The sequence below is a fragment of the Anarrhichthys ocellatus genome, unplaced genomic scaffold, assembly GCF_004355925.1.
Source record: "Anarrhichthys ocellatus isolate YVR2014 unplaced genomic scaffold, GSC_Weel_1.0 scaffold30, whole genome shotgun sequence".
In the NCBI taxonomy this organism is placed as follows: domain Eukaryota; kingdom Metazoa; phylum Chordata; class Actinopteri; order Perciformes; family Anarhichadidae; genus Anarrhichthys; species Anarrhichthys ocellatus.
In genome coordinates this window covers 1,568,394-1,582,209 of record NW_022280060.1, presented here as the reverse complement: position 1 = coordinate 1,582,209, position 13,816 = coordinate 1,568,394, and the positions used below count along the sequence as shown (strand labels likewise).

Below are 13,816 nucleotides of genomic sequence, written 5' to 3'. Positions count from 1 at the left end.
GTTTTAATGGACACTTTTACATGTTTAAGAGGCTTTTAAAAAGCTCTTTTCAGATTGGAACTGGCCTGCAGTTACAGTCTAGGTCATGAACTAACGTTTCTCATCTTTTCTTCTCTTAATCTTCTAATCACTCTTAGCTAAAATTGGTATGATAGAAATAGCATGGTCTGCTTGTATGTTTCTGATTTATTCTGAAAATAAAACATTCAAGCAAACCAGAAGATATAATAATAGAATTTGTTTAATTGTTTGTTTAATTGTTGTTTGAGAATTGTTTCTTAGAGATCTCAGTTTAGTTCAGTCTGTATGTTTGAGACCATTTCAGCAATCCATCTTTGGAAACATGGGGACGAGGAGGACTTCCAGTCCACTAAGATTTGTCTTTTAGAGTACTTTATGTAGATTGAAAGCTGATTCTGAACAGCCAAAAATGTACTGATTGTTACCTTTTGTATTGACATTTACATTTAATGTGTGATGAATATCCTTTAGCAGCACAATGGGTCACAATGTTGTAAAAGAGCTTTAAACCGTCCAACTATAACAACACTGTGTAGAGATTCTTATTATAGTTCATGTTATGCAACACGTGGCATTACTAACACAAACAAACACTGCACCACTGTATTGTTGCAGGAACCCTCCTGGTTAGTCTCATTGAATGCAGATTGGAGGATAATGTTGACTCCATCTCTAGATCCTATTTCCCTCAATCTAGTAATGAAGTGGACAATGCAGTCAGTGTCTTTCATCCACTGATGTCATGAGTCATTTTCTTGTTGCCCTGCTTTTCTAACAGCCCGACCTGTTTTGTTCCTGTTTTGTTAGACACGCCTTTATGTGCACAGGGACTATTAAGGGTTTATGTTTCTCATTTTGTGTGTGTGTGTGTGTGTGCGTGTGCGTGCGTGCGTGCGTGCGCGCATTGTCCTTGAGTCTCTTGGAACACATCAAAAGCCTTTTACCAAACCGTGTGCTCAGCAGAAACCGTTGCATGTGTTTCTGATTCCCTCTGTAGCCCATGAATACCCGACTCGGCAGATTGTGTTTCTGTAATGACAGTGTTGCATCGATGATTTATAGTTTGCATCTGCTTTTTAATGTGTGTGTCTTCTGTAAGACGTTGTCTTTTCTGCAGACATGTACTCTAACAGGATGTGTACACACATACGCACACATATAACGTGCAAACTTGACGTTCCACAACTCCTGATTCCAAACTGAATCTGACCACAAATATGGATATTACAGGGCAAAGTCGGGAAGCCATTCCGTCTGAACTTGAATACAGATTTTGAAGTCTTATGTGATGGTATTTGCTACGATTGAAGAAGGCTTTAGTCCCCTCTCAGCAAATAACGTCCATTCTTCTCCTCCAGGTGGCTCCTTTGTCTGGCAGTCTGAACGGGGAGCTCCTCATGTCCTCGGGCCTCAACACCTTCACCAGTGTCTCCGACCTGCCTCCCCCTCAGAAGCCCCTGGTGCGGGCCAGCCTCTCTGTCGCACCTGCCGACTATCCGGAGCGCCCTGAAGTGATGTTGCGGCGGGAGGCGAGCTCTTCCACCCTGCCGCTGAAGACGGAGGTGCCGCTTCATCTCTTCAGCACCACCAACCAGCAGCACAAACTGGTGGGGGTGCAGCAGCAGATTCCCACCAAGCTGGCCGCCTTCAGCAGCGGAAAAGGGAAAGGAGGCAAGATTGGCAAAGCCTCGCATCGCACTGACAGCTCCGGTAAGGAATTAGACCTCAGATACTGAGTTTCACAGGACGTGCTGCAACTAGCACCGTGCTTCCACATTGCTTCGGGTTACATTTGTGTTGCTTTCCATCTCCGTGTATAAACATCTCCCGATGATAAGAATCAACGGTAACAGAAGTGCACACACGTCTTTACTTGCAAGTCTGATTGATAAACGGTAATATACATAATCATATGTGTGCATTCTATGGCTGCAACTCACACTTTTTCTAAAAATCGACTGTTTATTTATTTTTTATTAATTGTTAGTCTATACAAAATCCACTACAATTCCCTCCAGCTTAAGAGTGACCTCATCAACGTCTTTTTTTGGCTGTACAGTCCAAAACTCAATAATATTCAATATAAAACGATGTAGGAAGGAAAAATCAACAATAATCACATTTGACAAGCTGGAATCATTAAAAGTAATTTTTGCTGGAAACACGACTGAAATGTTTTATAGATTATTAGAAGAGAATGGGTATTTTTCTGTTGGTTGATTAATCGACTAGTTTTGCATTTGTCTTGTAACTGATATTTTAATGGAAGCATGACTCAGTATCACCCTGCAATCTCCCAAAAACTGTGAGTGAATTGTTTTTTTAGAGTAAACGTGCAGAGGAAGATGCTATTCTCCTTACAAAGGGAGCAAAGAGTGGAGTGCATGACTTGTCTGTTACTCTTACAACAGCCATCATAAATATTCACTCTTTCACAAAATATGTTTGAGTGTTGCATTGAGGGTTTCTCCTCCTCTCTTACTCTTGCAGGTGATGTATAATCGTGCAGTATTTTCTCTTTTAAAAAGGATTTTTTTTTCTCACTCCCTCTTCATCGATTTTCAAGCCATCTGTGGCTGACACGAGCTTGACCTGATCAGCATGATTTAAGTGATCACATTAGCTGTCTAAATTGGGTCAGCCATCTCATTTATCAAATAGTGGCCTAAGAGAGGCTAGGCTTTACTTTACCAATGCAATTTAATTTTACAATTAAATCACCCTCCTCCCTCCCTCCTCATCCTAGCCTCAGTGGATATGAAGCAGATGCTGCCGCTGAAGCTGTCCGCCCGAGATGACAACGCCCTTAAGGCCAAGCGGTCCGTCAGCCCCCACCAGCCGCTTCCGCTGTCAACACCTCCTCAGCCTCTTCCCCTGCATCATCACGCAGGTACCTTTTCTATACTCACGAGCGCACACACTTCCTCCTTTGCTCTGTCGAGGCAAACCCAATCTCCTCTCGTCTGTCTTTGCCAACTGCATTATTAAACTTGGTTCTCACAGGCACAAACATGAGACACACACACACACACACACATTCTCCACCTGCGCAGACCGGACCCCACCCGATCACGTTCCTGTCTAAAGCTTGTATTCATGCCCAGCCTCACCCTGTTTAAATACCTATCAATTGCACATGCCTCACTGATTAATGACGCGCTGTACTGCCGACAGACATTTTAACACTTTAATCCTGTGTCCTCACAATTACCACCGACAGGATTTCAGGTGATATATTTCAGTGAGGCTGTGTAAGCCCAGCTTTAATAGATTAATCCTTTGTACCTGTTTGTCGGCCCTTTTTAATGTTATTTTTGGAGTAATCCCTTGTTCTCTAATAGCCTTCCTTGTTTGTCTGTGACAGATCAACTCAGTCCTCCAGACAATGCTGGGCCAGACACCCAGTCCACCTCCTCCATCAGCATCTCCCACCCTCAAAGTCTTCAGAAGCCTCCCATGCCTTCTGCACAGTCCCATCCTCAGCCTCCCACCATCCCTCCCCACTCGCAGACCACCGGCTCCCTCCAGTTCCAGTCCCATCTGCAGCCGCAGGGCCTCAGTCCGAACGCCCAGGCCCATGTCCAGGTAAATGCTCACGGGCTCACCCACAGCCACAGCATGCCGCCACCTTACAAGATTGCCACAGAAGACCTCAACAAGGAGGATGTCATCTTCTTCTAAAGTCCACTCAGATCAACCGCTGATCGCAAAAAAAAAAGAATTATGGGATAGTTGCTTCCATGCGTCTCATTCTAAGGAGCCACTTACTGTACAGGTGTGGTGTTATAGAGGGTTTATGAAGTAAGGTGGTTTAAATACCTGTACAAAGCTGCAGCAGAGCGCTTGTTAGCACTTCAGTCGCTCATGAAGAAAGACAAATGTTATTCAAGACGTTTTACATTTTAACATTGTTCCCCCTTCTTTGTTTTAAAGATGCCTGTTTCTTTTTATTGAATTTTTAGTTTAGTTTCTTAACTCGAGAGGACAACAAGTATGAGGAGGAAACATCTGGCAAAACAAAGGCTTCTTGTAACGTGTATGAAAAAGGTGTAAATGAAGTTAAGCCAATCCAAAGACTTGAGCCGCGAGACCAGAACAGGGTTTGACTGAAGGAAGCAATGTAAGAAAAACAACGGTCGGGTCATTTTTCAGGACACTGCGGTCAGCCTGTTTAGTGCAAGGTGCAGAGGCCTGAACTACCTGCTTCTGCTGAACCCGGAACAACAAGAACTGATTCAACAGGAACTCAGAAATGACCCGACTCCTAAAACAGGAACACTTTCTGCTCGGTGTTTCATGTGCACAGTGTGAATACTCCATTCCAGACTAATGAATGAACACTGATGGACTAAATGTGTATTGTTTGGGTGTCAAAATTGTGATGGTTCATTGTGATGGTTCATTTTGTCGTTTTTGTCCTTCTTAACCATGCTGATTACCGAACTGTGGAATACACTGCTCGTGTTGCGACTGGTTGTGAAACCTGAAGCTAACTTTTTTTTTTTTTTTCCTTTCCCCCAGGCTGTTGTTTAAAAATGCTTAATTTCAATTAAGGGAGATTTCACCTCCAAATTCTACTGTTTTTCCAACTCATGCAGTCCGAGACAAAGTCAGGGACATCTTTACTACGTCTGTTCAACTAGATTCTACGTGAGATTAGTCTACTTTAGGGCTTTTCTTGCATTTCTTAGAAGTAGCTCTTGTAAAAAATACAGAGGTTGTTCTATTCAGTCATGATCCTTTTTATAATAATTCTGAACGTTTCATCCGGTTGCATTTTTGTTTCTGCCACCATGTCCGTGAGCTCTAACAGCAATGGGTTAGCTGATTGATAAAAGATCACTTCTTTAACACAGAAACATGTCAACTCGAGTATGAACTTGAATTGAATCAACCTTTTAGAGTTTAAAGGTATATTTCCCAAACTGTTAGAAGAGCTGCTATTGACCACATGGACCTCCAGGAAATGAGCTCAACTTTGCACCGTTGAGCATACTGAACCCGTTAGACACACATGTTGCATTTCACTAAAACTATCCTTTTTAAGAGAACCATCTTTGAGAAACACATCTGTTGCCATTTAAATGAAACCATAGTTTGTTTTTTTTGTACAATTTAATTTTTCAGAAATTTTTAACTGCTTCGGGAGAGAAAATAGAAAATTTGGATCTTTGGAAAGAACAAAAGTAATAATCACAACAATTTGATTCAGAGTTGAAATGCGTTGAACGTTGTAATTGTGAGCGGGTGCAGTGGTCCTGCAGCACAAATGATATGTTTCTATACAAACGGATAATCACTTTGAAACCAGAGCATACACAAACAATGAATCAGATGGGGTGTTGAAGTTTATGGGGTATTTATAGTTATTATCAGGATATGAGCTCATCTGATACAGTTGTAGAAGACATTGTTTTTGTGTACACCATCTCTTAAGCACAACAACAACATGAATGTGAACATACTTGGTGGTCCGAACTCGGTACATGAAGAGTTCATGTTTTTGACAAATCATGTGTTTGAACGCTTGTGTCTCTGTGACTCCATTTTGCTGAATTGACAGTAAATTTGTCAGGATGGGTTTCTTTTGGCAGAGCCGATATATCGTTGAGATATTTATGAAAATGTCAGTTTTAATATAAACCCTGAGGTCTCATTGACGGTGTGTTTTATTGATTGCTGATGACATTTCGTTAGCTGGGTCTTAAATCTCTGTGGCTGGTAGAGAAGCGGTACTGTGACCGGGGGTGCGGTGGTCCTGCAGCAGAAAAACCACTGTCAGCCGGTCTTTATCTTCTCCCCACAGAAGAAATATGTCCATGTGATTGTCTTTCTCAGTAGATACGTGAGAAGCCTTTAAATCATGAAGTCGTTGACACAATAATGTGTTTTGTGTCTCTGGAGGGACAAAATGTCAGAAGAGCTCTTTGTCTTTGTCCAGTTAATCTTGTCTCTGAAGCTGTGATCGCTAGCTGGAGTTTGAGCTGTTTATGTATATTATGTATATTGTTGTACATACTTAATGTGATCTCTTCCGCACATGCTTCCTTTTACGCATTCTTGTAGTAGGAACGGAGATATTTGACGTGCGTCACGATGCAAAAGTCAGCCAAAATTCTGTGTCTGCATATGTGTATAGACACACACATGGGTGTGTGTGTGTGTGTGTGTGTATAGGACGGTACGCCCTGCTTGGATAGACTCGTGGCAGTTTAAGGAAACCACAATCAGCCATTGCTGTTGAACATTTGCATATTTAATCTCCTGCTGTTTGTTGATGTTGTCTCATTGAAGCCAAGGTGCACCCTGTGTTGTCTTTCTCCAGCAATTCATGAGTGATGTTTCACCAATATTATGTTAGAAGTCCTGAAAACAAAATCAGTTTCAGTTGGTTAAACCAAAGACGCATTGGGCCGGGTTCCTGTCTGTGCTCTTATGTGAAGGATAAATGACACTGTGCTGTTGTGTGGTCATCCACAAAGTGTTATTACGTATTAAACATCCTCCAGGCAGGGTCCACAACAAGTGTGTTTACAGTACACTGAGGGCCAGCTCATATTCTATCCTCTCGTCCTCATCTGAAATATCTCTGTCTAGATAATCTCTTTGACACCAGAGCATACACAAACACTGAATCAGATGGGGTGTTGAAGTTCCCTAATATTCTGGTTTATAGTGGCACAACCCAACTACAGCATCTGAGTTTATCATTATCAGGATATGAGCTCATCTGATGCAGTTGTAGAAGACATTGTATTTGTGTACACCATCTCTTAAGCACAACAACAATGTGAACATACTTGGTGGTTCTCATTGGATGGAGCCCTATAAAAACATCAATACTTACCCAGACTTTGACACAAAGGTCTCAACTCAACCTTCATCGACAAGCTTTTTTGTCGGAGCTTTCAACCATATGACACAAGGCAATGCTTAACTCACCGGCCAACACGGACAGGAAGTCAATGAGCAAACTCCCATCTGCTAATGAAGACCATGGCATTTGGTTGAAAGCTCTGGAGGGAGCCATTAAGTGGAGATTGAGTTGGGATTGGTTTTGTCAAAGAACGTTTTCAGGCAGCAGGAGAGCTGGTGTAGAACCTCCACAGAAGAGGAGGATGCTGCCCTGTTGGTGCCGCTGTTTGGATCAACTCGAGTCTTAAATGTTCTTTCGCTTTACTGAAATGCTTAACCTCTTTGCTGCGTTTTAAAACTTTGAAGCCAGTCAGTCACATCACTGTGTGTTTATGTTTGTGTGTGTGTGTGTCTGTGTGTGTGTGTGCGCTCTCCACTAAAAACACAGCGGAAACATTTCTAACCGACTTGTTTCCAGTCGTGTTTTTTTTGTAATACACACACTCATAGGCGCATATTGGACTTGTACTGTGTAAATAATAATGAACATATTGTATTTCCTCAGCCAATTTTACACTAGTCACTTTGGATAGTAGCATACTTGAAGGGGAAAATGAATGTTTATAATGCTTATTATTATTGTCTGTGAACTTTTATTTACCGAGAGCTGTCTAATGACGTTTGTAGCGCACAGCAGAACTGATTTTTGTACCGTTTCATTTTATTCACCGCAAGACATTAGAACGACCTGTGGACACAAACTGCTGCCTTAGAGAGAGTTTAGTAATAAAAAAAAAAAAGTCTTGAAATGATTTTTGTATTTGTTGTCCTTTTTTAGATCACAGCTGACAAACACTAATTGTTTTGTTTGCTGCATACGTGGATCATTGCTATTTAGGCGAAAGTCAAGCATGCAATGATTCCTATTCAAGTCAATTTGTATTTACAGGGATTTGCTCTTCCTCACCGGCCCAACAACTACCACATGTAACATATAATTCTGCCTCAATATTTATTGTTCTGTTTGCTGCTTGTCAAAAATAATCCTGACCACCCAATTAGATAGCACCCCAGCCATTCCTCCGTGTCTAGGAGGTGCAGTAACAGTGTTATTGACCCTGTGAGGAGACGACCTAATAACAGTCTATTCCCAGACAAAGCTCTATTTCAGGTGCTGTGGTTGTGGCTGTTCAATCCCGCTGTAGACCTGGCTAGGGGCAGCGACCGTGGCTCACTGGCTTAAGAGGGTTGTCTGGTAACTCGACTGGGACGTGTCGCGTGTCGTAGTGTCCCTGAGCAAGACACTGAACCCCCGGCTCCCCGGGCGCCTGTCATTGGCAGCCCACTGCTCCCTATATACAGGGATGGGTCAAATGCAGAAGTCAAATTTCGTGTATGACAATAAAAAGGGTTTCTTTCTTTCTAAGAGCAGGGCTGTCGGTTCCTGTGTTGTTGTCATTCTGGCTGGGAAAACGCTACAGTACTGGCCTGTTTTTATTGTCTGCTGTCATTAGTGGCTTTCCTCTTGTCTCCTCTCAACAATTATATTTCCAGGCTGCTTCCCCTGTGGAGAGAAGCTGCATTTTACTCCCGTCTTTGTTTCTGTCTCGTTCCTTCCACTGCTCTGCTCTTTTCATGTCTCTCCGTCAATTCCTCTCTCATCCAACGTTTCCAAATCCTTCTCAACTCAACCGCCTCACAGCTCGCAGGAAGTCATTCTGTTGTTGTTCTGTGTCGGAGGCACTTTTCACCGCAAAGTTAACCAAATAGACGCTCCGCAGAGACAGACGTGCAGACGAGCCTCCCTGCAGGCTCATAAAACGCTGGGACAAATCTTGGTTTGATAGACTCTGTGTCAGCAGTTGGTTTGTATTTGTTTTTGCTCTTCCGTTAACAGCTTCTCTGCACTTTCCAATGCAGATTGGAATGAGCTGTTTAAAGAGTTCAGCCTGGCTATTGAGCAACACCACAGTTAAAATTCAGGGGGTTCCCAACCTTTCGGTCCAGTGAACACACAAAATCAAGCAGTATCCACTTGCAACACTGGTCACTGGTTGAGCGGTTTCCCTTTTGTCTTATTTGAGTAATCACAAGATGTCTGATTATAATAATACCTCCGATAAGTTACCTTCTGGTAACCATCAATGTCTGTATACAATTTTAATGGCAATCCATCCAGTTGTTGATCAGATGATTCAGTCAGGACCAATGTGGTGGAACTGACAGACATTGCTAATAAAGCAAACATTAGGGAAATATATAAAAACATTATTTCTGCTTTACATTTCCGTTTATTGTTTGCAACCCCTTAGCTTTATCTCACGTCCCTTTGTGGCGATCAGGACCCTTTGCAGTTTGGGAACCACTGTAACCTGCAATGTTTTTAAACCAGATTACACCCTTCTCAACTTCCTGCTTGCTATTTTTTTAACTGCTGCTATGAAGGAATGTGCTTCACGGCTGCTTATCTGAGTATTGTTTCATCACTCCTGGCTGACACAAAGATCCTCTTGTTGAAAAGACACAAAGCGCACTCTATCTCTCCTCTTTTTTAACACCCAAGGTGATTTCAGGAAGATAGCCGGCAGAAAAAACATGTCTCTCAGCCAAGGCTGCTTCAAATTCTGCTTACATAACCTCCCTGGCAGGCCGTTCTGAAAAAGAGACGTTTGAACAAAAAAGATAAGGTTTGAATTATTCAGGTTGTAGCTGTTATCAGTGATAGATAAAGAGCAGAACAGTAAAGGTCTGTGGCCTGAAACGGCAGTGTGTCGTTACATATTTATAGCAGTATGTCTCCTCAGACGTCCAGATATTTCTCATGGGTTGTAAAGTGTGATAAGTAAACCTGGACTGATTTCGTGCTGTCTACTTCATAGCTTTGCGTTGGATGAATGAGAATCATTGTTCCCCCAGACTGTTCAACTGATCTTCCATCTTGTATCAACAAAGGAAGTCCCTGTGTGGGGGCAATGGTGAAAAGGCCCCCTCGGAGAGAGGTTATGCCAGGTAGAAACCAGATCAGGGAGAGGGCTATTGTTCTGCCAGAAGAGACTCCTCGGGTGATTTGAAAGGCGGAGATGGATTACAAAAGAAGTGTGCTCTGTGCTGACTCACTCTTTTGTGCTCACCGTATTTGCATTTTGCAGTCAGCTGTAGCCTGGTGACTGTCTGGTCATTCCAGTTTTATTCCCCTGTGCCTGTGTGCTGATTGCAATGCAACAGGAAGTAATTAATGCCACCATTGTGATAGATCGGCCTGTTCCAGAGAAGAGTAAACACATTCAATTCTCAGGTAGTTGTGTCTGTTTGAGTTTCATGGTGACAAGATCACAAAACAATGTTTAGTCTAAGATTAAAGGAATAGTTTGAGGAAATCAGCATATTTGCTTTCTTACCAAGAGAAGACAAGAAGATTGATACCACTCTAACTTTAAAGAGTGGTGGCGATCTTCTCATCTAACTCTCTGCAAGAAAGCAAATAAGTATATTTCACAAACTGTTGAACTATTCCTTTATGAAATTCTTCAAAAAGTTTAGTTCACTGCTGATGACCTCAGCAAATTCCTTTTATATAAGGCCTGTAGTCTGCCATTTGTTTGATCACCAACCCTTTCACAATTTTCTACGGTTCTCTATCCGTACAATAACTAACATTGGTGAATCGGTGTCCACAGCTTCAAGCATTTTTCATCTGTAATTTTAGGATGCAGTGGGCTATTCAAGGCTGGTGCAGTGTGGGAGGTCTCTGTGGCATTTTCAGAGAAGTAGAAAGAACTTCCCTCATGCACACACAAATGCACACACACACTTTTTTTATTTTATTTTTTTATACCTAAAGTCAAACGCTGGTGGTGCCGAGACAAATGGCCTCCTGGCAGCGATAGCATGGAAAACCGTCTCCATGTTAGAATATGAAGATGTGGGCAAATAAAGTGGCTGCATTTCTCCCTCGATAGACCCGATGTGTAAAAGTTTCTTACCATCATCAAAGTTGTTGCTGAAAGTACATTTGGGGGACATGTGCAGTGCTTTTGAGAACATTGGAATAAGAAGTGGTAAACACATTGTCTGGAGTAAAAGGGAACAAAAGGCCGGCAGGAAGCCCTTAAAACCAGCCAGCGATGTGAAGTGAATGTAAAGGGAGTGAAAGGCAGCTGTAGGGTCCCACTTTATCAGGTAAATCAGATGCACTTTTGTTGATGGTGCACTTACACCTTCCCGTATTATTTTGAAGAACTCTCTGGGAGGACTTGTTGTCCCTTTGGAAGAATGTAGCCTGAGGTAGTGCACTTCACTCCAGAACGAGCCTTTCAACATCATCAAAAGCAGAGAAAAGCTGCTTTCTCTGTCTAAATAAGATGTTTTTTGTGTCCTTTTATCTGTGAGTGCTTTTTGATATTTTCCTTGAGTGCTTATGCAAGAACCACCACAGCACTCGTCGTCTTTGCTAGTCTTTTTCTTGACTGTAATATTAGCCGATGAAGGAGAAAAGGGGAGAATGTTTTCGAGAATAGTCTGACAGACTCAGCACGAAATGGACAAACGGGGGTGAGAATAGCTGCATACAGCCTCCTCAGCACATCATACTTTCATCTTGGAAGAGTGGAGCGCAGCAGAGCTCATCGTAAGTGTAGTGCTGCTCTACAGGGGGGGGGGGGATCTAAACACAGCCTCTCTGATTTAGAAGCTGGAACTGAGCTGTCGCCAGCCTCCCACCAGAGCTGGCATGTTGGATGGCTGTCTGGCTGCTGTTGATGGGGGAGGGAGGAGGGAGGGAGGGAGGGAAAGATGTTGCCAAAGGAGCAAAAGGCCACTAACTGCTGCAAAATCAAACACCAGAATGAAACAAAAGCTGGGTGGATGTGTGTGCCAGTGTGCTGATAGAAAAAAAAAAAAAAAAAAAAAAAAAAAAAACACATTTGAATTTTAAAATTGCTTTATTTATCTACTCAAAGGTACTATTAAACACGTACGGACGTATCAATACGATTTACTACCGACAAAAACACTACAAACGGGACAGAAAGAGCTTAGAGGCACAAAACTCCAAAGCCCATATAAAGCTGAATATCTCCATACTGTCCACTGTTTGATGATAGGCATCTCTCTGTTCTGTTCTGTCATCTGCCACCCCCCCCCCCCCCCCCCCCCCCCCCCTGCAGGACCTGCACTGGATCTGTGCCAACACCCTGAACTTTAGTCTTTTCTAGTTGTCCAAATGGGCAACTTAGCCCATCCAGATAGGAAGTTTACTGCAACATTTACGTCCAAAAATGTATACATCAAATGTAAAAGTACTTACAAATTCTGAAACCACAGGGGAGACTGCGGCTCAGTGGTAGAGCAGCTTCGTCCTTCAGTCAGAGGATTGGTGGTTCGATCCCCGGCTCCTTTAATCCATGTCAGTGCGTGCTTTGGGCAAGACACTTAAGACACTTAACCCCGAATTACTCCCACAGACTGTTGCGGCGGTGTGTGATTAGTGAATGATTAGTCGTGATGGGCAGGTGGCACCTTGCATGGTAGCCCCTGCCATCAGTATATGAATGGGTGAATGATGACATGTAGTGGTAAAGCGCATTGAGAGATTAGAAGACTAGAAAAGCGCTGTTCATGTACAGTCCATTTACCATTTACAACTAAAAAAGCACATGCCCTAAAGCACTGCAAAAATGTACGTCAATGTCACTTTGTAAATGACATCACCTTTTTTAGTATTATAGGATTAGATCCTGTACTTCAGTAACAGTAGAAATACAACAATATAAAAATACTCCAGTATAAGTAAAGTTCCTGCATTTTCAAATTGTACTACAGTAGTATTGTCAGTAAAACATACTTTAAGTTATTATACCTTAACTTAATGTGTAAGAAGCATTTAACTGTTATAGTTGCTCAAGGTGGAGCTCATTTTAACTTCAACAACTCATTTTTGTATGTAAAATCTTATTATACAAAGTAACCAGTCACTAAAATGATGAAATAAATGTGCAATATAAATAAAGACAAACTCGGCTAGGTGTGATGTTCAGTTGGAGGAGCGACCAGATCCACATGAAATGTAAATGCGGAGCACCTCGGATTCACTTCTTGACTTTATTCACAGTTAAAAGCCTTCAGTCGTCTGCTGAGGTTCTCATCACCTTTGTGGAAGAATCTTACGCAACAGAGGAGAAACTATTTGCCAACCCAGTGTAATCACTCCTGGGGCGTGCACACACACACACACACACACGCACAACACACTGTAAACACATCCACCAAAAACACACATACTGAATTCTTTCCTCTTTCATTTTTTTAATCCAGGGGTGTTATTTCAGAGCATTAACATGTCAAAGATTCTTGTTAAAGTGCATTAAGTATGATAATGTGATGTGACATAAGCTCCGATGAAAGCTCTGTCATCTGCTGTTACTTGCACAAGAACCTGTTCCACCACAAACAAAGGAAGACGGCACTATTGTTCAAATGCAGCAAATCTCTTTCTCTTCCATCTCTGCTATTCGTCTGTTACTGCCTCTCTCTCCTGTCTTCTAATTATTGTTCCCTCGGCCCTCTGGGAAATGGCATCTGTCAGCCAATCGGAGCACAGCGGTCGGTCCATTGACTTCTTTGATAGTGAGAACAAAGTCCACTTCAGTTCAGTTACAACTTTGAACAATACACCGAGCAATAACCAGCTTTTCACTACAGCCGCATCATAAATCATTCAGTGTGTTGGTCTTGCTAGTAGTATTTGCAGTGACCCACCTCTGCGGATCCTTTCCTCTTTACTGAGTTCTCTTTTTTTGTGTGTGTATCAAAAGCATAGTGAGGCTCTTTGGGGAATTTGAGATGAGAGAGATGCCTCAGTGTGGCCACATGGCACCCCTCGTTCAGTTTGTGTCTCTATATGTGTGCGTGCATGCATGAGAGTGTGTGTGTTAATACGGCG

General features: G+C 42.4%; 1 protein-coding gene across 1 annotated transcript in view; it reads left to right on the top strand.

Annotated features, from left to right (window-relative positions):
• arhgef18b (rho/rac guanine nucleotide exchange factor (GEF) 18b) overlaps positions 1–7,688 on the top strand; it is a 40,434-nt gene extending 32,746 nt beyond the window's left edge. Inside the window, exons 29-31 of the mRNA XM_031863921.1 lie at positions 1,380–1,731; positions 2,768–2,911; positions 3,386–7,688. Of these exons, the coding sequence (XP_031719781.1) occupies positions 1,380–1,731; positions 2,768–2,911; positions 3,386–3,702 (813 nt within the window). The 3' untranslated portion in view covers positions 3,703–7,688. The remainder of the gene's footprint in view (positions 1–1,379; positions 1,732–2,767; positions 2,912–3,385) is intronic.
• The last annotated feature ends 6,128 nt before the right edge of the window (positions 7,689–13,816 follow it).